The following is a 26,723-nucleotide window of genomic DNA, read 5'->3' on the forward strand; positions in this document are numbered from 1 at the left end:
TATATTCAGACTTTTATCAATATTAATATAATGTACATAACATTGGAGCTATTCCTTTGAATGACTACTAACTTGTTACACTTTTTATAATTGCGGTGACTATTGCTTCAATTTAAAAATACAACACTGGAAAGAAACCAAGGTTTTATGCTTGAAATGATTTATGCTTGAAATTCAATAACTACAAATATTGTGGGGTCTTCTTGGTTTTTGGAAATTTTTGCGCCTCAGTAATTTGGTATTGTTCTAATTACACAAAACGGTAAGTAGTTAAATCCAGAAATTAGGAAAAACTTTAAGAGGTTATTAAAAAAAATGTACCTAATAACGTATAGGCCGATAGGAGCCCCTAATGAACACAATTCGAGGTAATGAGTAGTTAGTTATACCATAGGAGTGCTTGGTACAAGTCGGTTATGGGGAAGCCGGCGGCAAACACATTTTGAAAATAGCTGATATACTAGATTATTTGTTAGTTTAGGTTAAGTTAGGTTTTCATTCTTGAATTCATGAATTTTGCTATGACAATTAGCGCGGTTCCCGCCTGGCTTCCCCATAACCGACTTGTACCGAGTGCTTTTACATAGTAGTTATTATGAATTTGTACAGGAAACTTAATGTGACATTTTATAATTGAATTCTAATTTCCAGAAGTACTGTTTAGGAAGAAAATTCTAGAATCTCATTTCTTCATAAATTTTAAATATTTCTTGGAACTGAAATTATCTTCGATTTCTTCTTCAATCTTTACTTGCACCTTTGGCTTTCTTCTTTCAAGCCGTTCGGCACGTTGTGCTTCTGTCAATTGAGTAAGATCCAAAGGCATCTGTAAAATATTATATTAGTATAAGAATGTTGACGTATATTTCAAAGTAAACTAATGTATCAAGTACACTTAGCCAAAACATACTTTTAAAATCCGCCTCGGTTCATGATATCGGAAATTAATAGTAGATCCATCTGCAAGAACCATTATCGTAGGATATGTTCTTGCAAATACTTTACGGTGAATTTTAACTATGCTCGAAGAATTCGAATTTAAATATCGGACAGAAATTTGAGTTGTAAGCAATGGAGTGATTTTAAGTAACTTGTGAAACATTTTCCTCTTATGTAAGTAAAAGTTTGAAGTATGTAGTTGTGTTATTAAATAAATTGTTCGTCCGCTGTCAAACGTCAAAATATGAGGTTAGGTTATTGTTACGCATATTATTATCTATGATGGTGAAACCATAGGCAACACGGCGTAACAGTAGCAAAATAAATAATGAATGAAAAAAATAGGCATATATTAATGTCAAGAGAAGACGTTTTATTATAAAAAATATATTAAATTGAAAATTGTTGAATAATTATTCTCTTAAAGGACATACGTACCTATTTATTTGGTTTGAAAGGTAATATTAATAAACCTCCAAACAGTAAGTATAATATGATATGGTTTTCTTCGAATAACATTGTAAACTACTAAAAATAGCATGATATAATATTTGAATGGAACGTATACAACATAATAATATAAATATTTTCAATAGTTTGATTTGAGGATTGGCATCTGGGGAAGTATGGAAACATCTAATTTATACTGGCTACATTATTGTATTATTTCAGAGTGACATAAATGATATAGGTATATAAATTCAGTATACATTTTGATGTATAGTGTTATCTCTTTTTAGTATCCGTTGAGATGTATGTAAGAGAAAGAGACATTACAGATCTCATATTGAAGGATACGAACATACTACGACGGTCTAAAATGGCAGCTGCTACTGTTCAATTGTCTGAACGGTGAAAGCATTAATTGCATATTCGCTCTATTCCTATTCTATTCACATTTCGCTTACGATCGACGAGCTTCCGAGAGATTGTGTTGTCTTTAATAAATATTGTGTTATTCCGATTTGAAGAGCTGCGTTCGGCTGTAGCGAATCTTGAATGTGCGTGTTCAAGTTAGTGAGTGTTATGTTATGATCTGGATATCTGAAGATAAGTGAAACCCGAATTATGTTTTGTCATTCGTTGTGTATTCTTGCAATATATTTTGGGGGTTTTAAATAGTTCTGTTACTAAAATGACATTGTCCAAAGTGTCAGTCTTCTTCTGCAGATCAACTTATAAGCGTAATAAGACTAATAAGATTGATACACTTCCTTATGACTTTTTCATATTATAAATAACAATTGCAGTGTGAGGTAACTGTCTGCTCGTGATACGATAAGTAAATGATAATAGTTTCGTTCGAATGCGGCAACCGTCACTGAACACTTCGAGAAAAAGTAATCCAACATGTACGAGATCGGGTAGACGAATAGGTATGATTCTGCGAGTACTCGATCCATAATAGCTTCTTATCTATAATGCAAGTGAATGAAGTGAGCGATGGGGGCTACAGAAATATTAAAAAGTCTCCCCCGGCAGACGAAAATCTGAGGATAAGGTCCTCTAAAGTTTTGAAAATAGCCGAAAGTTTCACCAACAAAGATCATGAATTGTCCAAGTGCAAGAGGACCAGAGGCTCCTTTAACGAGGAGAGTGATGAGAACGTCAGACAGGGGGCTGAATTGTCGAGGCTGGACGCTGGACCGGCGAAGACCCTCGATCACGAAGGTTACTCCCAGAAGCATCGTAAAGTAACAAAATACACCAATACTAGAGACTGCAACCCCGTTGCCACCAATACAAGACTGAATGACCCGAGCCAAAATGAAAACAGTTGTGACACTCGTGATGTCCCACCTGATCCTAAATCGCCCTGCGATTCTGACTCTTTAAATAATAGTTGTAGTTCATTTCCTAATGTGCATAGTAAAAAGTACAGTGAAGTGAGTAGACAATGGGGCAGCTCACCGGAAAGTGAAGGTGTTCCTGGCATAACCCAGGGCGCCCCGCCTCCTTCCAGTGACAGGCAGGTGACGGGGTCCTCATGCAAGGCTCTCCGCACTGCTGTCGCAGCTCTTTACCCCTTCGATGACTTTATTCCTGAGAAGATCGGGTCAGGATTCTTCTCAGAAGTTTTCAAGGTATGTGCACCACATTTCTTATTTATCATTATCTACATTATTTTCATTTATAACAAACTAAAACAAGCAATATGTGTACTGGAGGATTATTTTTATCTTCATACTGGGTAACTTCATAATTATGTTCCTTTCTATTTGGCAGTTTGTCTCATAGTAAACAGTAAGTACCACCTAAGGTGCCAGAAAGTCATGGTTGGTCTTTAGATGTCAATACATATTATTATAGTATACTTAAGCTGAAGTGAAATGTATGGTGAATAGGTACATAAAAATAGTAGAGCATAGATTTGATAGTGTGCAAACCACTGAAATTGTTTATGAATTGAAAGCTGTGCACTAACTTACTACTATTAATAATATGCAGATAATACTACTGCACTAGCAGAACTAGTATTATTTGAATTGTAATTTGGAACTTATCAGAAAATATTTCTACCAAGCAGGACTTGAACGCATTCATTTCATTCCGTGCAATGTACTTTACCGAATAAGCAACTGGTGTGTCCGAGGTGTTATCTACAATTCTATTCAAGTTTAATTATATTTTGTAATTGGTATGTTTCTGAAGTGTTGGTCTAAGTTATTTATGTCCCATAACAAATGTTATATTCTTAAATCTGTTGTATTTACTTATTATTCATTGAAAAAAAAGTTTTAAATATATTGGTATAATAAATGATTATATAAATTGATCATTTACATCTACTGATTACTAGAATTTTATTTAAAATAGCCAGATCAATACATTGTATTATAATTCTAGAATTGGTTTTTGTGTCGTTAGCTATTTCGGTTTAACGTCAGATTCTTGGTAGTGAAAATGCTGAAATGTCTTACTGATTGATTCCACAAGCAATTTTTAGATTTGTAATTAAATTTCTTACTAACTATTCAACATAAACGATTATCAAGGAGTATTTTTGGAAAATATAAGTAAGTACTTTAAGTGTGTACATACTTAGTTGTAATATTGCTAGTATGCACTTAGACACATCTTTTGGCATACAATACATGCACTCTAGGTATCTAAGTACGCCTACTTATTATAGTATATCGTCTTTTTTATAGGAGGAATGTGAGTTTTCATCCCTTAATATTAATATTATTCTGTAATAGCTTGGTTATATATAAATTTTCTGGTATTTAGTTAGATTTTTGCTTTGTTATAAATCCAGAATTAAATTTGTGATTTACTGGAGTATTTTGCAGTCTCACTATCCATTCCCAATGGGTTACTTACTTCATTTTATTAATACCTAATATTAATTAGGCATAGATATTTATTATATTAATACACCTATTCTAAAAAAAAAAAAAATCATGTTATTTACTTGGTAAATTTAACTGATATTATTTTGATGGTCAAACTATCCACTGGACCAGTAATATTGCTTATTTAATAATGTAACTTATTATACAGGAACCTAGGAATTTTGTAGCAATATTTGCTGGAGTACTTTACATACCTACCTTTTGATATTTACCAACATATTTTTTTTATTGTATATTATGGCTCATTGCCCAGTTGCTATTGTGTCACATTACTTATTTTTTTTTGAATAAATAAAAAGTTTTTTTCAATTCACATTAGGATAGGTACTTAAGAGGACGTTCTACAGAAATGGCCTTGAGAATTGAAAATATGATTTTTTAACATGTGGTCCATAATATCTGGTCTACTAGTTAATATAAAAAGGTCGTGTCAAAGTTGTTTGTGTTAATAAATTTGCTCTGTGACTGATCCGACTCATATTTCACATTTATTTCATCAGGGCTGTCGAAGACATAAATCATAATATATATTTATAATTTTAAATTTTTATTTATAATATATATTATTTAAGTTTTGTGCATCTAATGCCGGGTCCACACTGGCAACAAGTTAATTTGCTGGCAACCTCGTTAGATTTTACGATAATTATTGTAAAATTTCTTAAGCAATTATGGTAAGTATCGTAAAATTTAATGAGGTTGCCAGCAACTTGTTGCCAGTGTGGAAATGGCTTAATATCCACTGTGGTTCACGTAGTGGCATGGACCTGGGGTTAGCTAATTCAGGAAGTCAACACCCATGATAGAATTTTTTCCAGTTTTGGTTGCATTATATTCCAAAACTCTTCTGTAAAAATCGTTTCCGAGTTTATAAATGGAAATTTCTCGGTGTACATAGTAAACAAACCTACGAATAAAAAAAGACAAAAAGGAACATACTGATTCATCGCAGTAAAATCTGGTAATCAAATTCGCCATTTTGAAAAGCGACGATTTTGCGTAAACAAATATCACGTGGTCTGTACGTGTGCGGCAAACTTCGAATGTGTTTGTAATTTTGTGCAAAGTGCGAATGTAATGTTTTCAAATAATTGATATGGATTAATTATACCATCGTATTATTTTCTCGAAATCATAAACATACTATAATAGTATTTGAGTATCAACCTATGTTCAATTTGAATTGGGTTATAATAATAATATACCCGTATATATCAATAGTATGTTTGCTACAAAATCCACCCAAGTTATCAGTACGTACTTGCACAGGTTTGATTAAAAACCATGATGAAATTAACATTTAAAAAATATGAATGCTTAATATTATTTTGACAGCCCTGTTTTCTGATCGGCTTCATGTCGCAGGTGTTCATAAAATAATAATAATTCTCCGCGCGGCAGAAATTATCAGTAATAATAATAATAATATTTCTTGAAATAAAATCTCCGATGATTAGTGATTTTTGCGAAAAGATCGATTTAAATTGACGTAGTTACGACGCCGAGGTCCTTTTTATACTAAATTATATTTGAACGGCGGGCTCTTCAGCGGGCCCTTAAGTAAGTACTTTATTGTGTTATTGAAAGAAATACTTATGTAAGATACACATTTCAGTAAATAATACAAGTTAAGTATTGACCACATAGGAATTACAATACCGACTGAAAACATTAATACCGGTATTCGTTAAAAATGTATCAAGAAAATGCCGTCAACGTTTATCTTTCAACAATGGGACAAAATTCCGTTCAGAAACCGTCGAAAGTCGAGAGAGAGCTTTTTTAACTTTAGCGAAATTCCGTCCAAAACCAAATGTCTCTTGTCAAAATTTATTCCACCCAAAACGAAAATCGAGAGGCTTTGCCGCCCAAAATAAATATCTTATTTCACTTTTTCTAGAATCTCAATGATTCAGATATTTAAGATATACTTTTTATTAAATTTCTCTGCTTTCCTTATACCGAAAATACCTGTTCTTTGGATTTTCAAAACCGGTATTTCGGTATCGAAGTATACCGGTATGTATTGCTATCCTTATAACCAGAGTATTCGCCCAGCTTTTCCAGATTCTTTCTAGTGGATATACCTACCTACTTCTTTCAAATTATCTGTTTCAATTTCAAGTCGTTTGGTTATATATATATATATTAGCTTGGTCATGTTGGTTTCATAAACATGATTTTATATTAGTTTGAAAGCCAAGTTTATATGAAAATTATAAAATTGCGTAGATTTGTGATATATTATTATACAGCAATATTTTGTATTTTCGATAGTCCAATATGTTTTGAGTAGAGTGCAAATACTTTACCACCTATAGTATAATAGAATAGCTAGAGCTAATATTGGTCACGCTCTACATGAGACTGAGGAAATTTTAGAAATTAACTCCTCTCGCCGAAGTATAAAGCGTTTACACACATACATTGAATATCTATCTACTCATATCTTTGAGAGTGAACAGAAAGTATTTTGTTATTATCACCTATCTAGTTATTTATTAGATATCTATATATAAACCGTATACTTAATGTAATACTTATTGTTTTTAAGTTTTATTTATTATGCTACATAAGTAGTATGTAGGTAATACCGACGTACGTACTTACTAATTATGACTATAGATACCTATAATATGTGCTACAAGCATATATGAATACACGAAATAAAAAAGGCACTAAGTACCAAAAAGTTGAATTTGAGATATGGCGGTTTTAATGAATAGTTCGTTTATTTTTCATAAAAGCACTATTTTATTAAATTCTCAATAGATTTAGCATACAATCTTAATATCATTAGAAGAAAAAAAAATACAATTTATAATTAAACATTCTAAGAAAAACACGTTTGAACAACGACATTTTAGAAAAGCACTACGTCGCAACACTAATTTCTTAAAATAAGCACTAAGTGCCTCGCTCTATGTCGGTAATGAGGCACTAAGTCTCAATGACACACATTGTTATTAACTTCTTATATTTCTAAGAGATAGGAAACCTTTTACGTGTCTGAATAATCAAATAATACTTAACTTAACCATTAATAGTATAATTAACAAATGATGATGACATTTTGTAATGGATTTTCACAATTACTCATAAAAAGAATGACTGTATCTATTAAAATAAAACATATTATTATATTGAAACCTTTGGTGAGTGTACACTGCCTGAAGATGCCGAAAGGCGAAACCCGGGTCGCAAAAAATGACTTAAATGGAATATTACAAAACTGAAATCCATTAGAATTTAAAGAATTATAATATGAATTAAACTGAGAAATGAAATGGCCAATGAAACTATTTTTTACAAGCAATCATCAATGTCCGACAAGGGCAAAGGATACGCAAATTATACAAAAACTCCTTTTTTATTATTTTTAAATACAAACATAAAGATATTATGCCGTCTCTTTCTAAATCTTGATTTAGTTGCAAAACCCAATTTCTATATTGATACTAACAATATCATATTCTTTCATTTTCGTCATATTTTTAAAGGTACTCGTATTAATAATTTTCATTTTATTTTTTATAACTCATGTTCCAATATGCGAGAATTTCTTTTTACATACCTATATTATGTTTTTTTCATGTAAGTATACTTGTTTTATGGCAATAAATTTAATTTTTGTTAATATTTATTTCTTATTCATTTTTCAAATTTGGATTCCATGTTACATTATTGTTTTTTTAATTTCGTAAGATAAAGATTTTCTAAAAAATACCGTTTTTTGACAACCCTACCAAATATTATCACAATATGACATCATCTTCAACTAGTTATTTTCGAAACTTACAATATCCTTATGGCTTATTTTCTAATAATATGTTCTCATATGCAATTCTTGTATATCATAATTTGAAAACGGTTGCCAATCTCTGATAAAATCTTGACGAAAATTATAATATGACTTGAAAATTTAAATTAGCATTTTCCTCATTATTTGGCGGTTTTCTTGCAGATATCACTTTATTAACACATGATACATATCCTTTGCCGGCGTCTTTCAGTTTTTTCTCGCACAATTCATACTCTTTTCACCATTTTTACGACGTTTTATAACATTAGGACAAGACGCTGAAACATCATTCTCAGCCATTTTGATACTAATGTCAGTTGAAACAGAATGGCACTTAGTGCCAATTTTAAAACTAATCGCGCTCCCTCTTACACCCAGAGCCATCTTTAAATATCCATAGAAGTTCTAATATTTTTTTTTGGTACTTAGACATGTATTTAGGATATTGGCGATGGCACATAGAATATTTCTGCATACTCAGTTTTTTTTTCGATTTTCGGGCACTTAGTGCCATTTTTATTTCCTGTATTCATATATGTTTGATTTTGACGCTAATATAAATTAAATGATGTTAGTTGTGATTTAAATTACAAGATGGTAGCCATTTGTTGACGGGAATTGGAAAAATCTTCAGATCATAATATAACAATAACAATAGGTATATTGGACACAATTTTCAAGGGAGGCAGACAACTCAGTGGCTAAAGGGGTGAACAGCAATGTATTGGGGAATACATTTTTAATAACATTATTTTGTTTTTAATATATTACGTATTTTTGTTTTTCCATATCTATAATATATAAAAATTGATGTTTGTTTGTCTGTCTGTCCCGTTTGCGTTCCTATACCATTCATCCGATTGCGGTGAAACTTTGGTGAGTTGTTTTGTGCACACCCGCGGAGGTTTCTGAATTAGAAAAACCATCTTAATCTTCTTCTTCATTCTATCTTCTTTTATTCGTATGGTTCATATACCATTCATCGGATTGCGATGAAACTTTTGTGAATTGTTGTGTGCACACCCGCGGAGGTTTCTGAATTAGAAAAACCATTTTCTTCTTCCTCTTCATTCTATCTTCTTTTATTCGCATGGTTCTTATACCATTCATCCGATTGCGATGAAGCATTAGTGAGTTGTTGTGCGCACACCTGCGAAGGTTTCTGAATTAGTACAACCCTCTTTTTCTTCTATTCTATCTTTTTCTATTCGTATGCGTTCCTATACCTAATTTGGAAAATCCATGCTTCTCACATGGACAGCTGTATGTGGCCCACTCACGCGTTGGAAAATCTTCTGATTTATTCGTGTACGCACCATACGGAAAACAAAAAATATTGTGTAAGTAAGTATCCTTAAGCAATTCAATAAACAGAATTAATACACAAACATTTTCATTCTTTGGGTGGCATTGCAACGCATGCCGGGTACTCGCTACTTAATAATATATTTACTTGGTTTCGTTTTTATAAATCATATTTCTTTCATATTTCACACTCAAATATTTCTGTATTTTTAAAGATTTGTATACCTACATAATAATTATCCTTTTTATTACACTGCCTATCTTCTCTTAAACTTAAAACAAAATTGCGGCCATATTATTTTAATTTAAAGTTGAAAGTACCTATCAGTCTGTAAAGGTTTACATAAAAATGCGTGTATTGTAATACCATTCATTCAAGATTTTTCAAGGCTTTTCAAACCATTTTTTTTTGTATAACTGTTTACCTTAAGTAACTTAACATAATTTTATTATGTTTATATGTTTTTTTCTTGGATTAAGAAAATGCACTTGGTCATTGATGAATTCTTACTAAGTAGGTATATAAGAACTGTTTTATCTGCTCAAACTTTTTTTTGTTTATTAATGATTAAGCTAACCTCTCTTAATGTTTTTTTTTGCTTAAACTGACCTCCCAGACGTGGACAGCTGATGCATATGAATTGAAAATATAATATGCAAAGGTGACTGAACTATGCAGTACCTACTACTAATAACTGTCATTCACAAAATCGACGTCCATGTTTCTTGCACGTACGTGACTGAGTACCGACTTAATAATTAATGACATTATAATTTACGGTTCTACCAAAGTTTTATAAATTAGCATTGCACATTAGCAGGTCATTCTGTCATATATTCAAATATTCACCTGCACGTGTTTGACAGTGGTGACAAGAATACGTGAAAAAGATAAACCGAGACCCATGTCCTGTAGTTAACGACAGATGATCTAGAAATACGTTTACGTTAAGGTATGCAAATTATATAATATTTCTAGATTATAGGTATTAAACTGGTGTTGCCAATTTGTTGATCGCGAAGCAATTTTTGGTCGATCGTCACCGCATCTATTTGAAATTCGACAACATTGCAATTTATACGCCTCCCCCCCCCAAAAGCGTTAGCAATTATTGATATTGTTATGGAAATTTTCAGATTTTAAAAAATATCAATGATTTTGTTGACTATCTATGTTTTCCTTTTAAAGCAGATTCACATCTGAAGTATATTGCGGGAACAATTTCTGATATATTCGATATTGAAAACAATTGTATTATGTATGAAGATAGTAGAACATACTCGGCAATCTGATCATTGTAATCTTCAAAACTAGAGGCTCGAAAATTATCATAAAATAAAAACAAATGTTAATATATCTCGTCTTTTTTATACAAAAGGTCGACCATAACAATAATTAACTTGACCACATCTGGTACCTATACGTAATTAAATGTATTGACAAATAGATGAATGTAATATTAATAATATGTTGGTAGGTACCTAATGTGTTTATTAGCGTTTGTAATTTTGATAATTTATGTTGTCCGTTAACCTCTGTAGGATGATTGATACATTGAGTCAGTCGGTTTATATAACAGCATTTGTGACCCACCGAGTAAATCCATAATTATTGTGAATAATTTTATTCTTCTCACACAATACAGCACGCCACAAGGGCACCAATTACAGTGGTGTTTCACCACAATATAAGCACCCGAACTTGAGAAAATCATGTTATATGCGTAGCTACATGTTATTATGTAACTCACCGGGTTTCGAACCCGGGACCCCTGGTGTGAGAAGCCAGCGCGTTACTGGTCCACGAAGTCTTTACAACAGCATAATTACATTAATAATAGTTGAACCACCACGCGCCGGCGCGGGCGAGACGTCAAGTCTCACTACTGTTTATAAATTCCGTAGCCCTCGCGTAGCTCAACCCGACGCTCTACGGCCTACGTCTTCTACGCTTGCCTTAGAAATTTCATCCGCATTCTTCAGCCGAGACCTACCGCAATTTACAGCCGTCAATAATGTAATTAACTTGTTAATAAGTAGGCACACGTATGGTTTTGCACGTATAATGATTGTTATTAGGAGTTGCTGTCGGCCGCTCAGCGGAGCGACGTCACGGCTCATCGGTCAGGCCGCAGGACCGCTTTTGGAGGCAGGTTTGCTTTATTCAACTCCGCTGGAGGCGGTCGGAGCTCTCGCATAATAAGTCTCCCTTCCGCATTCTGTATACTTGCATACCGTTTGACGTATAGGCTGCTTTATAACGTGAGTTTAGTTTTTGTGTAACTCCATTAGTTCAGCATACGCGTGAAAGCGGTAATGCACTTTTAGTATTTGCACACGCTGTTTAATGCTATCAATTCTTTTAGCGACGATGTTAATCAACATAAAGGTTTCCCTTCTGAGTTTTATTACTTTCGGAATGGTAGTTTTAATATTTACATAGGAGAGGAGAAAGTACTAATCTTCTATTCTTGGAATCATTCATACATTCAATATCCAAGCGTAACATATTATATTTCTACACTGTTTCCTGAAAACTAAAAATGAAATAAATTAACGACGTTATTGTCGGTTATTGACGGTTATTGTCACCAATAGCGGCCTTAAGCCTGGCAACGGGGTAGGTCAATTTTGAATATATTATTTTAATTTGCCTTTTCGTTGTATACTTAAAAGACGTATTGCAAATTAGCTTTTTATACATTATAGAAGAAGTACTATAAATTTTTATATGTAGGTTACTTACCCTTAAAAAAATTCCATTTTTCACGTTGTCAACTCATCGTTAACCGAAATTGCACCCAACACGTTATATTTTTTTGTAAATTAGGTCAAAAAATAAACTTTGTGTGTCTATTTATACACCTAATAACTGTTGTACTTAATACTATTTAAGAACATAAGATTAAAACAATCAAACACATTTAATAAAAACTCCGTTATAATACCTAGTGTTATGGAATGGCGGGATCATTTATATATAAACACTTTTTATATTTCCACTGATCTCATTAGAAGGTAACTTTATGATTAATATAGCAGATTACATTTTAATCGGTAACTTGTACACAATGGTTTAATACAGAAAATGCAGTCGATGGGTTTTACTCAAAGGTTGGATTTAAACTGAACTACAAATTAATAACATAATAATATGAAACTTTCAGAGAACAATGGTCAGTTTGAAATAATAAGCGACAACAAATAAGAATAAAAAGGTTTGCCGCACAAATGAGACCTTGAAACCACAGAACAAAACTCTTGAAACATTTAAGGAAAAATTTATATCATTCTGTTTCATTTTACATATTGAAAATAGTATAGCTGTCTCGTTTTCGGCAATGACCAAAATTTAGTGTATGCAAGCGATAAAACAATATGAAAAAAAGGCGTGTTTTGTGCTTTCTTTCCGTCTCACATATGGGAAATGAGAGAGAAAGAAATATTATTAAGAAATATGAATCTTGGCGTTTATGAAATTGACCGAGAAACGCTTGTGAGAGTTGAGATACGTGTGTGTGTATGGTGGTTAGATACACTTACATACAAATTAGCGTGCGTCACGTTACGATCGCTCACCAAAACGGAAAAAGGCGTAGGATAATAATATATAGGAGATAATTGACATTGTATAATGTATATAGATTGTAAGATATTTATTTTTGGGAGGTCATTGACTATTTGACCCTAGGAGCCAGCCGCCCATGATTGTCACAATAAAATATTATGTTCTAACGTTCTTATTAATTTGAGGTTATGCTTTAAAATAGTTTATACTAAAGTTTATGAAATAAACAACTCGTTTTTTAATTACATAAACCAATGACTTGACTATGTGGAGATTGTAAGTGGAATACTATTTATAATAATATTAATATTATCGACGGTAGCAAAAAACGACTCGAATGGAATAGTACAAATCTTAAATCCACTAGAATTTGAATACTATTTAATTGCAGCAGATAGTAGGGTTTGCAATCCCGGTACTGAAAACCCTAGATTCCCGGAATTTGATTTTTTATGCTTGTTGTCTAAAATATGTTTATTATTTGATAAGGGAAATCTCTCAATAATCAATTATATACAGTAAATATGAAAATTGAAGTAATTTCACTATTTTATAAAAGAATTTTCAGTATAGTTATGGAAAAAAATCTTTCTTAATCGTGGGGGGGGGGGATTTATAACTTCTTACGTCTAATTAATAGATTAAAATTAAAATTATAATAGGTACTTAAATAATTTTCATATAGGTATCGTCCAATTCCAGGATCACGTGATTGAAAAAATACAATTTCCGATATTAGGGACAGCAAAAATCTGTCCTCGAATTTTTTATCTAATTGTTAGTACCTACTTACTACGTAATGTTTGAAATTTTTTGTTGATAAATGTATTAAGTAGCCATGTCATTGTCTTCATTTGCTGTCGCAGTTATGTTGATTTTTTTTTTGTTTCATATAAATATGAAATAAAAGTAAATCATCTAATTTTCATCATACAATGAATTTGGCACCCTCATTAAAACGTAGACGGTTCGCGATTTCATAAGCGCAGGGATTTGAACTGGCGCACTGTTTGCGAGGAAGCGGCCGTAGCGGAAAAACTTCCGCGTCCCCCCGCGCCCCTCCAAGGTCACTCGCGGCCATCTCGTCGCCTTTACCCCCCCCGTCCCCGCGTGCCTATTGCGCCGTGCGACCCCATCACTCTACTAAGCCACTTTCTATTTCCCATCGCGGCCGACGATCCCGCGAAAATATCTTACAATAATAAATCACTGTTTTATCTATTTAGAAACTAATCATTATTCGGTGTCTAACTGAATGCATCTAACGGACTACTTATTATAATTATGGGCAAGTACAGTGATTGAATAATAAAAACGAACAATGAAATTTAATATCTAATTTTTGCAGTCGATCGATTAAACACATTTTCGTTGGTGACAGGATCGGAGCGGCATATCTTCGGTGAATCCACATCTGATAGCATCTATTCTTGGCTTCGATATTATGTATTGTCTTTTAGCGTTCAGGTTTCAACGTCGTATTGACATCCAACGGGTGTCGTCACTATAATAATACCACACTGTAGTAGAAATGTTTCATTGATGCAAAACATGTATTTTTCTTATATTCGATTCTTATATTGATCTCAGCATGGGGTGTTTAGCCCACTGTATATACTATATGTCGTCTCAAGGCCCACATGTCATCTGTGACAAAATAATGTAAATAAATAGTTTAATACTGTTTTCATACTATTATTTTTTGTCGTGGTGTAAACGTCTTGAATTTGTAATCTGTAAAATTCACTATAATATGTAAATAAATAAATTTGAATTTTTAATTTTAACTGCGATCACTGTTCCGACTGCAGTACCTAGCCTCAATTGACAGGAAAAAAAATGAATTGCGTATCACCAGTGGTCCATGAGACGTCACACTATTTAGATGTGATGATGAGACAGCGCCTCTCTTGGTTATGCTAAATTTTAGAGCGAGATAGACAGTTTTGACTGTCTAGACTCTAAACAGTCAACACTGTATATCTCGCTCTAAAATTTACCACAGCCAAAAGAGGTACCGTTAAAACATACCTATCACTTATTGTAACATTTACAACTAACTTATTGTAATTGTTACAATAAGTGCTAATACTTCGATATACACCTACCCTAGATAGCTGCCGTAGCGGCCGAAAGCAGTATAATGTATAGAATAATGCGCTGATAGCAGAGAATAAGTACTGGTGATCGATTTACTTACATAATGTAATACGATGAAAAACAGTAGGAAAGAAAAAGTAAATAATCTCCTATATATTATTATCGTAAGAGATTTTGGAAAATACGTCAACTTTTTTATTTGAATTTTTATTTAAATTTAAATACCATTTTTTTGATTAATAAAGGAATTCACTTCAATTTTTGGAGTCCCGAATCTACTTCCATTTGAATCCGGCACAATCTGATAAAACTCGATACAATCACAGATAATATCGTTTTTAAATAGCGTTTTATATCCGTCACCATACATTTTCGCATCTTGCTGTCCGTGTACCGCAAATCGATTATAATGTCGCTTAATTCTTTCTATATAACCGAAATTTCACAAATCTAAATTAATATTCCACAAAATTATTCAAATCTGTAAGCAGCACATAGGCGTACTATTCCTTTTAACAAGAAAAAAAGCATATTTCCTCACTAATTACTACTAAAATATAATCTAAAACCACTTCACTGCCACTTATCTGTCAAACTGAAATAATAGATGATTGATTTTCAATTGTTTTCTTTTGTGATATAAACAAGTTCATTTGACGTGTCAAAATTCAAATTTAGAATTTGCAGAAATAATCGAAAAAAATGTGACATTTCTATTAGCATATTAAATAATCAATTTCAATCAAGGCATTTATTGTAAGATGAAGATAATTTTAATACTTCTATCAGTAAATTGAATAATTTCAGACTTAATAAATAAGAAACTTCATTATATAGGTACATATTACGCTCTTCTCAATATTATAGTAAGTCGATGGTGATCTGACAAAAGTATCTATCTGCAGTTTTGGCGAATTCTAGATTATTGGTGTATTTTGTACAAAATTGTGACGGATCAAATGGAAATATTATTGTTCTACGAAAAAAATGCTCAAATTTGACGTGGACAATGGTGTCTATCTGCATTGAAGTGTCTAGAAACTAAAAAGAAATATTATCTATCTGCTTGATTTATTTTATTATGACATTACAATTTCCATACATCTTTAAACGACTGTTTTAGTACTAATATTAAATCATTTCACTTGAAAAATAAAAATAACACTGATACCGACAAAAACCGTTTTTTGAACCCCCTAAAAAATCGGCTATAAATGTCTGATAGATACTATTGTCAGATAAACGTCGAAGTATCACATACTTCCATATAATATAATATATAGGTAGTTATCGTGATTCAGTAATAATTGTATTATTTTTACATTTAGGTAGGTAAATGAAATTGATATGACGTTTAATACAAGTAGGTAATTAAAAATTAATGATGTTTATATATTTTATGATAATAATTATTGTATATAAAATAACAGTAACCTTTCTTCTTCTTTTATATCATTAGTAACTATTAATACCTACTCAATAAAAATAAAATTCCAATAACGTTTCTTATTATGCATGTTCTTTGCTATTTTATCATTCATCACTTATAAGGGAAATATAATATACGTATAGTGAAATATAGTCAATTATGACATTTTTATTACACAATTAGGTACAATATGTAAGTAGATACCTGCTTCTTTTTCCACTTTTTTACATGATAAAAATAATACTTTTTTATTTACTCACCCAGATAATTTGTTAAATTTAAAAATAAATTTAGCATGTTGGAATTTATTCATTAGTATATTAAGTACTTTAAAGAATTTTAAAATAAAATACCATTTTTGTTCCGAAGCAAAGCATATGGACACACCGCTTCAGGGTGGTAATTACGAGTATCTTAAAAGACATTATGAGAAATGGTTTTTACATTTTTTCAATCTAATGGGATCTTCTCCCATTGAATAAATAAAACGTATTATAATGCAATAATCTAAATGTATGAAAAATTTGACTATCCTGCAGTGGCGATGGGTAGAGGTAGGGTGGATCCACCATAGATAGTACAGACTAAGCTTTGTCATTCATATGTATTTGTTTACATTGAACTAAGACTACAATTTACAGATGGTGTTGGTTAGTTTTTACAATTCAAATTAACCCTGGGAAACCAAGCCATAATACGTATCTGTCCATAAAATATTTAAAATTATTTTATTTTTATTTTATTGTTGTGAACGTCTTAAACTTATAATTTGTAATGTCCACAATATGTAAAAATAAATAAATTGAAAATTGAAAAAAAAAAAAAATTAAATCATACATCATTTTGGATATTTAATAGATAGAATAATATTTTAACTACTATTGTTTGGTTTAGGCAGGGTTAAATGAATTATAAAAAAACTAACCAACAACATGACGTGTAATGTATGTTATTAGTTCAACGAAAACAAATGAGAATGAATGAAAAAGTGCAATATATAAACATATTATATTCTATTAAAATGTCAGTGGTAGCAATCGGCAATTGTCAGCTGTTCTGCTAGGCCTATCAGTCTGAAGTGGTGTCAGACGATATTGCGAAGGCCAGACTCCAGAATAGACTACGCATATGACCCCAAATTTATATTGGCAGTGACGACCTGCAAATCGGCGAAATGTCAAACTGTCTGAGGTGAATGAAAATCCATCCCGAAGGGAAAAATATGGCGCCGTCTATGCATACTTCACAATTATATTAATATCCAATACCTTCAAGCCGTCTGCAAGACCTAGCGAGACAGACTGGCGAGAGCCAGCTGGCTCAGCTAGTTATATAATATTTTGTCAACGGTTATAGCCATAAAATCACAATTAAATAGGTTTACTGCACGATAGATAGCGTCATTATTCGAGGTCCACTTCGGATTGTAGAGTTAAGAAAAAAAATAATAAACTATCTTGTTGTCGACCTGTCGAAGTTAATTAGTACTGCAATCATTTATATTTTCAAATATTGTATGCGTCGTGGACTTTTAAATTGACATTATCAGTTTATTTAAATACTGCAAGAACAATGCTAGTAAAATAAAATATGTAGGAATTTTAATAAATCTACAGTAGGTATATTATGTGAATTACGTTTGTATACGTTTTGACAGCTGCTTCGGTTTACACATTGTTTACAAAGACGAGAGTCTGTCGGCCTATCCTCTTGGGAGATCAGGAAGGTTCACAAGTGCCCGGACGCATTGTATCGAAGAATTTTCACTCGCCATCGCGGCTCCTTCCGGTGTGGCGACGCGCCATCCACGCCTCCTTCCCCTACGCCGCGCTCTCTACATATCGATCGCTTTTCTCGCGGCCGCCGAAAAGCCGCCAAAATGGGCAATAATTTGTTTATCTGCCGGGGGATTTTTTTCATATAGGTACTAATTATTTTCTCATAAACATTTTCTCACCCATATGAGCTGACGTTGCTTAGGTAGGTACTATACAATTATTTAATTGATAGGATGGGATAAAATTAATATTCGATGGACTTATGTAGAATGGAACCAATCGACTTGTATTCATAAAAATGAAATATACAGAAAGATAGCTTTATGGTACAATGAATACGCTCCTTACAATCAGTTTTTTTTTCGATTCGGATTTGTAAAATCATGGCTGAATCCTCAAAATTATAGCGCACTGTTTATTATATACGCAATATAAATGTTAGTGCCTATTATATATTAAAAAAAAGTATAATAAACATTTCAATTATATCCAACAATGTAATGTTTGGTATCTTAATAATTGCGGTTTTGACATCATAATGGTATTTTAAGACGTTTGTTTGTTATTAACCATTTGACCAACCTCTGTTTTGTGGCCGCACTGAAGTAGTAGATAAATGCTTGTCTTCAAATATGTGGGACGCATGCTCGAATCCCTCGGTTAGATAAAATTGGCATGTTTTTTTTAATATGTGAGTTGAGCGAATGCATGACGGCCACCTCTCATATGTTAATATAACTCCATATGAGACGGTAGACCTTGTTGAATATGGTTTCAACTTTTGGAATGGTCGAAATAGAATTATATTAGAAAAATCGTAGAAGCAATCTAGAGACGAGAGGATTTTTCTTATTGGAATTCTGGGAAACGAGGAAGAGAGTCTAGAAAAAACAGCAACTCTTGAGAGGAGCATAGATAAACTCCCCATACCTTATAGTCTTATATGGACTTTTTTGAAACATTCAAGAGAATAGCTAAAACTGAAACAGATGAATACATTAAAAAAAACAAGGACTTACAAAATAAAAAAGTACTTTCAAACATATTACAGTTCTGAAACCAAACCATGGTATACCAATAAAAAGTTCAATAGGAAAACAATTGTCACAATTAATCGCTGTAGAGCGGATCATTATAATCTTGCCGCATCCCTGGCTCGCTTGGGTATAATAAATTACCCTAGGTGCTAGTGCGGAAGTGAGATTGAAGAAATTAATTACGTTGTTTGGCAATGTCCTCTGTATGATACCCAGAGACAGCGGTTTCTTGGAGAACTAAGCAAACAAAAGTACCAATAATTGCCACTGGATCTTGCTATATTTTTGGCTCGGCCGAATATCAAAGGCGTTCCAGTGTGTCCCAAGTGTTTCTGAGGGAGTGTGGCGTACAAGTGTACATTGTATTTTTTCTTCTGTAAATTTGAATTGTAATACTGCATGAGTAATTGTTATAATATGTATTAACAGTGTATATAATTATGTGAACGTAAAGCTAGGACTCAGTTGAGACTTCGTAGCTTAATAATAAAATAAATAAATAAAGGTGTATATAATAAGCAAGTAGCTACTAGTTATGAAGTAACGCATCCGTATATTTTAAACTATTATTTCATTACAATAAGGCAAATATATTCTTCGGTCGGTACTGCATTATTATGTACCTACTGCACTCGTGATGAGTATCTAATTCTAAATAATTACATTGTTACTCTGCTGTACCTACTGCACTAATGACGATGTTAAACATTGTATGTAAAATTCTCGAAACCATGTATGTTCTTGGTTAAGACAAAAAAAATGTGAACGCATCATCGAACCTCTCGTGCGAATACTTTCTCATATGGAGTTTTTGTTGTATGTACGATTCTGCGAGACAAACTATATCACGCACATCATGTATAATATGCAGTACCTAACTATTTACTTTTTTTTTAATGTGATTATTTTACCGCGTTCAATATTTTTTCTTGCTTGTGTTATCACATTAAATTACATGTCTATTTAAATTAGGGATTTTCAAATTCTGTATACTTAATTAATTGAAATTATTAGAGTTTTATTAAATTAATATTATTTACCCATATTGTGTTACTAATTACCTATATTTAAAATTCTAATGGATTTAAGTTTTGTACTAATCCATTTGAGTCGATTTTTGCGACCCCGGTTTCGACCTTCGGCATCTTCAGGCACTGCATACTCACTAAAAGACAAATACACACTGTCAACGAATACTATTAACTGTTATATAACAAATCAGTACAATAAAGTAGGTAAAAAATCATCTACTTACTTATTAAGTCAAAAAATATGACAAACAAATTATGAATAGAAGTGTTTGTAAAAAACCCCATACCTTGATATCAATCAGTCTTTAAAAGTTATTAGTTAAACAATTAATGGAATAATTAATAAAAAGGCGAAACCCGGGTCGCAAAAACGACTCGAATGGAATAGTACAAAACTTAAATCCATTAGAATTTAAATTCAAATTCCATCAAGTACCTTCGGTCGATAGTATTAATACCTACCTATATTTTACATGTTTATTTATTGTTGATGTCGGTCAGTTGTCTATTGTAGATTTGGAGATGTTTTTGGACAGAAGATTTTTTGACATCGGTGGTTTAATGGCTGCGTTTTATATTCTTCGTATTTATTGTGATATGATTTGTGAATAATCAGTTATAGGTATATTTATACAATCAACTGTATTGTCGACAATCCTTATTGTTTCGACAATTTTAACATGTATGCATGAAGTGGATTAATCTAAATACCTTCTGACTCGTATTGTCGCGAAAGTTAATTTTATATTGTCTATAAGTCATTCATTTTATCTAAGATCATTCATATAATTAATCTATGCATAATATTATGTAAGGGCCATAGAATATAAAAATCAAAATTTGATGCGAATTTGTACACCACCCTTTTAGTAAATTGAGTTCGATTGTTTAAGTCGAGTTGAGATTGAAAAAGAGTTCCTCTGCGGACTTAATCCGGATGAATTGAATGTAATATATAATAAATTATCAATGACCACAACTAACTAAGTAATAAAAACGCATAAAAAACAGCTCTGACAAGTATTTAAAATTGGCTATAAAACCTTTTTACATTTAAGTAGCAGAGTGTTATTTTTTAGTTTCTTATCTAACTTTCGTCAACATTTATTTTTGCACTTGGTGTCAATCAACAGTAATACCAAAGAAGATTCTCTGACTTGATAACATCCGTTAGTGTACCAACTCAGCTAACAATAACACTTGCAATAAAAACTTGTATGCGATTCTCCCAGATTTTGCGTGAATCGACATTTTTTCGCTCTGATTGTATTATTTTCCAATTACTTTTTTTTATCTCACTTTCTCTCGGACGGCGCGACTCATGAATACACATGAGCCGCCGACTGCTCCACCGTCTTGGCTGCATACACATTTTTTTATTTCGCAATTTATGCGCTCTCTGAGAGAATACGTACATATGTACATTCTTGAGATAATTCATCAGGTCTGATAAAATCAAAGATGTAGTGAAATTTTCGCTACATGATTTTTTGGTTATTTATTTGAATCTGGTGATGCGTTGTACCTTGTACCGTGCTTTGATTATTCGGGAAATAAAATGTCAATGCTCATCTGGATGGAAGTCTGTCATTGGCACGTTCTTGACAATATGTAACTATCTCTTCATTTCAGCGGCTTCTGTGTCTACCTGTCGGTTGTTTTCTACCTCTTGGATGACTAGATTTGTCCGAAGATTGTGTCCTTTTTAAGATTAATTTGTCTCATGCAGATATTAAATTATCGTGTACTTAAAAAAAGTCTCGCTGTATATAGGGGCTAATCGCTGGTGGTAATAAACGGAAAGAAACATAGAACTCCGAATTATGCCTGTTCAATATAGATAATGTTACATTTTCAAATATTGTGAATTATTCGTTGGATAAGAAAATAAATAAGTTATTAAAAGTATTGTACTTATTGCGATTTATAACAGTGACATTATATGTTTCCAAAATCGAATTTGGTAATTGTAGATTGTAGCAATCTTAAAAGATAAGGTGCATCTTGATAACGATCTCAACCGAATTTGTCGGTATTTACATTAAAGTTAATATTCAACACTCTTTCGTATTATTTTAGTCTGTTACATATTAGGATCATACTGAAATCTGATGGAGCTCTAAGGTAATAAGGCGATAAACAAATCATCATATTGCCAGCCACTCATGATCCACTGATGGATGCATATATTTAATGTGTATCTAGAATTGGTATACTAAATTCGAGGGCTTAGTGTCAAACAACACTATCTACAAAAGTGCAACTTTACAGGAGAGCCAAAAATCGTTATTTTAGATTCTTGTAACTTAACAAGGGAAATGTTTATTTAAAACCTAATGTTAATATTTTATAATTTATTGTGTATTGTACATTTATCTTGCTTATGATGATGTTAAAATTTATAGGGATAGTTTTTAAAAAATATGAAAACAAGGGTAACTTATGTAATTAGCGTGAAACTTTACTGACGATTTAATAAGAAATTAGAAAAGATTGACATAACGTTGTTTGACTATCATGTAGCCGTAAATGTAAAATAACGTTATCTCAAAAAAAACAAACGTCTGACTTTAAGCACTCGAATTGGGCGCGAATTTTGGTTATGCTCAATGTAGCTGTCCACCAATAAATTTCAAAAGTCGACCCTATATGTTGTGTTCCTAAGTTATTTTATAATATTTCCTTATCATTCTGATTCTAATGAATACATGATCGCGAAAAGAATCTCTGATACCGCAAATAAACTACTGTACTATTGTTGCCATGCACGCCTGTCGATTTCTTTGAATATCGTTCATAGTTAATTAATTACCCATACAATGATATATTTTGTATTTATAATGAAATTACTAATACGTACTTGAGTATACTTATTAGATAATACAATTAATTATTATATTATTGATGTTGGTGATAAATGATATACGATTTCGTATTTGATAACATTATTGTCATATCAGTTGAACAGGGATGTTGTCAACGTCAACGATGATTGCGCTGTTATTATAGAAAGTAATGCTCAGGAACTGACACTGGTTCCTCATTTATACCTACATATTATTTTGGTACGAGCACCATGAACATTTCCCCCCTTTTTATTGGTTGTTTGTTATTTAGGCAAACGGCAAACCATTTCGCTTTAAAGCATGGCATATGTAGGCCTTCACGAAGTGGATATATTGTTTTTACTGCGAGCATTAGCTTAACGTTAACCCCGAGGCCCTCTATAGTCAGACTGTGACACGAAATTGTACATTTCGATGGTAGTGCTAGTTATTGCTCATACTTTAAATTCAATTTGGTAAACTGTTTGTAGAAAATGACGATTGTTGGATATTTAAATAAATGGTATTAATTTGAACGAAATATGCAATTGAAAATCTTCATTTATTTGTGAACAAGTTACCCACATTGCGTTCGAAGAAAATTAATAACTAGCATTACCATCGTAATTCGCAATTCAGTACTATTGCTTAAATATAGTCGGCCTTGTGTTTACTCATTAGGTCCATAACACTGATTAAGAGGTATTACTTATTAGGCTCTGACTTCAACAACATCTGAATTTTCCAGATGTTTGCTTCGAACTCGCGAACCACGGCTTTAGAGGCCAACGCTCTGTCACTAATCCACCGGGTACATTTAAGTAGTGTCATTCTGTATGGTTTATGGAGTGCCCACTCTACACTTTACTTATGCTGAGTAGCGGGGGCTTAGCTGCGTGATTGTTTTGTTTCAATTTACTGTTCATAATGAATTCAATACTCTGTCTTACATAACAAAACACAGAGGGTCCTTACCAATGTTCGTATGAATTGCTATACTATACGCCCCTTCTATCCGTTAATGAAGCACCTGGTATGCACAAAATTCTATATTTTTTTTCTACCTGTAATATTTTCGCCAAAATAGTTTATCACAAAACAGTTTTAATGCATTTGGGGATACAGAGAATCCGCTGCTGCCGAATGACAGCTATTTTTTAGTACACAAGTGTACGAAAAGATTAGTCTATTTCTAACACAGTATTAATATTCACGTATAGGTAGGTACATAGTTAATTTTATGACGTGTATTTAAATAATTGTTGATATGGGTCCCCAAAGTAGAGAAATGCATGATTTCTTTATATTTTCATAAAAATACATTTTTTCAACATTTCTTTTATGATTACAAAAATATCTAAAACTTTTGTTAGAAAATCTACCTCTATGCAATCTTCTCTATGTGCCGTACGAAGGGCTACAGGGATTAATCTGAAAAGTGACTCTGGCCGAACAATTAACTTAGATTCTTCAGTTTGCTCTCGTTCTTCCCTTGTATGGTTAACTGAAGCGATGGAATATTTGTCATTTCGCATGATGTGGCAAAAAAGAATTAGATTTTTCATAGCATTACAATGAATAATATTCTTGGACTTTAAAACACATTCTTGAAAAAAAAAAGTAAAACATTATTAAAACTTTTAGTACATATTCATAAAAACTGTAATATGTATACACACAGTAAGTACACTCGATTTAATAAGAAGATACTTACTTATGTAAAAAAATTAAAAACATTATTTTGATATCGTCTTCTATCGAAGGTTATCGACCAAATTGCAGTAGGTATGTACCTACATAATCCCGGCCCAGTCATATCAGATCATCTACGCTTTGGACATTAAGCCGTTTACTGAGATTGTGTTGCCAGCCTCTTACCTATGTCTCCACTGCCCTCTTCTTCGGGCTGGAGTATTTTATGTTATATTTCTAATTGCGAAAAATATAGGCGAAGTATGCGGCCTTTGTGTGCTTGATGGTAGCTGTACGTTATTTTTATTTATCGGGTCGTCTGAATAACCCCTCATTGATTAAGTTACAGCCCAAGAAGTCCTCATCGTACGCCGATACATATTCACATCTCGAAAGCCCCCAGTCTTTTGATGGTCCATTCCACAGAACAGATTAATTTTGTGTTCCCTGGTCCATTCATTTAACGCGGTAAACATCATAACATAATGTTAATATGAGAGTAAATGCTGTGTCGTAGACTTAAGGTAAAATAATCAGAAACTCGTTTGGCTAATAATGATTATATTGGGTAAGCAAGTGAAGAATGTAACGGCAAGTTTGCGGCTCATACTTTCATATTATACGTAAGTATGCATCTACTCGTTTGATTTTGTCACGTTCGATGATGCATAGATCGTATCGCATCAGGCGCCTGTACTCTGTTGCACATGCACTTTATAATATCTTACCGTTCTGCGTTCAACGTTGGAATTGAAGCCATCTATCTACCAGTGGCGAATGATGTATATTTTAAATAAGTAAACAATTATGACAAGCGAATGACTAATGATACTCACTTGTTTAATGTGTTATATAGATATAATATACCTGCAGTATATAGTAACGCCCAGCAATTTGTTATATAATCGTAGTTAACTACATGTTAAATAATCGTTTGTTTCGACTCATTTCGTATCTATAATATCAATACAATTATTTCCATAATATTTCTACATCAGTGTTTCTCAACCGGTTGTACATTTTCTGCCTATGCTAAAATTTACAATAAAATCTTCAAAACGCGTGTAACTGCAAGTGTTTGTGTTTTTATTCTTAAAATAGATTAATGGTTTTATGTAGGTAACGAAATCAACTGCTATCGGACGTCATTATATTACGTTACTATATAAATAATATTTTTATTTCTCTGTTAGCTATCCGCAAAACGTTTCCTCTATTGTCGGTGGTCCGCGCTAAGAATCCACAAGCGTCTGCATCGCTTAATTGTTACACATTGAATCATGTGGCATGCATTATAATAGTTGTAATGACTGATTGTGATTAGTGTGATTACTATTTTAAAGGATCATCGATGACCTAATTGGGTGATTTTATTATTATTTGATTGTCGTGGAGCAGAGATTATAACGCTAGTATTTTGATGTGTGGATCGTAGGCTCGAATTCAGCGACTGGCCACGATACAGAGATGCGTTGCTTTAGTAAATACATATACATTAGATATGAACTTGTAACGATGTAACGTAACCAACAATTTTAGAAAGTATGATAATAAAATGGTTGACATTTTTATTCTTTACACTTTGCACCTTAGTTTTATCACTTGACGTGTATTACCGTCGATTTAACGATAAGCCAATACACATGGATGCACATTAAAATAATGCTTATTTTTTTAATTAATTAACCAGTTAACTGCATTGATGCATTCACTTTTCTGCGTTTATGGAGTTTCCATTTAAACAATTTAATTGATCGTGAATTATTTACTATTTAACGATTTCACTAATATTAATTTTGTAATAGTTATTTGTTAGGTAATGTTATTACTAGGGAGCGGATTTATATACAACAAAAAACAT

General features: G+C 32.4%; 2 protein-coding genes across 2 annotated transcripts in view; one reads left to right on the forward strand and one right to left on the reverse strand.

Annotated features, from left to right (window-relative positions):
- mRpL55 (mitochondrial ribosomal protein L55) lies at positions 1-1,209 on the reverse strand. Its single transcript, XM_085952498.1, has 2 exons — positions 911-1,209; positions 1-826 (listed from the first exon to the last, which is right to left on the reverse strand). Exons 1-2 carry the CDS (start codon positions 1,100-1,102, stop codon positions 683-685), a joined length of 336 nt encoding a protein of 111 aa, XP_085808624.1. The 5' UTR covers positions 1,103-1,209; the 3' UTR covers positions 1-682.
- Positions 1,210-1,714: 505 nt separating this feature from the next.
- Positions 1,715-26,723, forward strand: part of cdi (serine/threonine kinase) — an 84,422-nt gene continuing 59,413 nt past the window's right edge. The window contains exon 1 of the mRNA XM_085952688.1: positions 1,715-3,023. Within this exon, the coding sequence (XP_085808814.1) occupies positions 2,361-3,023 (663 nt within the window). The 5' untranslated portion in view covers positions 1,715-2,360. The remainder of the gene's footprint in view (positions 3,024-26,723) is intronic.

The sequence above is a fragment of the Rhyacophila brunnea genome, unplaced genomic scaffold (assembly GCF_057557595.1).
Source record: "Rhyacophila brunnea isolate RB1 unplaced genomic scaffold, BYU_Rbru_1.0 scaffold_3, whole genome shotgun sequence".
Classification (NCBI taxonomy): domain Eukaryota; kingdom Metazoa; phylum Arthropoda; class Insecta; order Trichoptera; family Rhyacophilidae; genus Rhyacophila; species Rhyacophila brunnea.

Bases quoted from the DNA above. Each gene is read 5' to 3' on its own strand.
- mRpL55 (XM_085952498.1), bottom strand. From the start codon at position 1,102: ATGTTTCACAAGTTACTTAAAATCACTCCATTGCTTACAACTCAAATT. The intron at 827-910 runs GTATGTTTTGGC...AATATTTTACAG, and splicing joins AACCGAGGCGGATTTTAAAA to ATGCCTTTGGATCTTACTCA.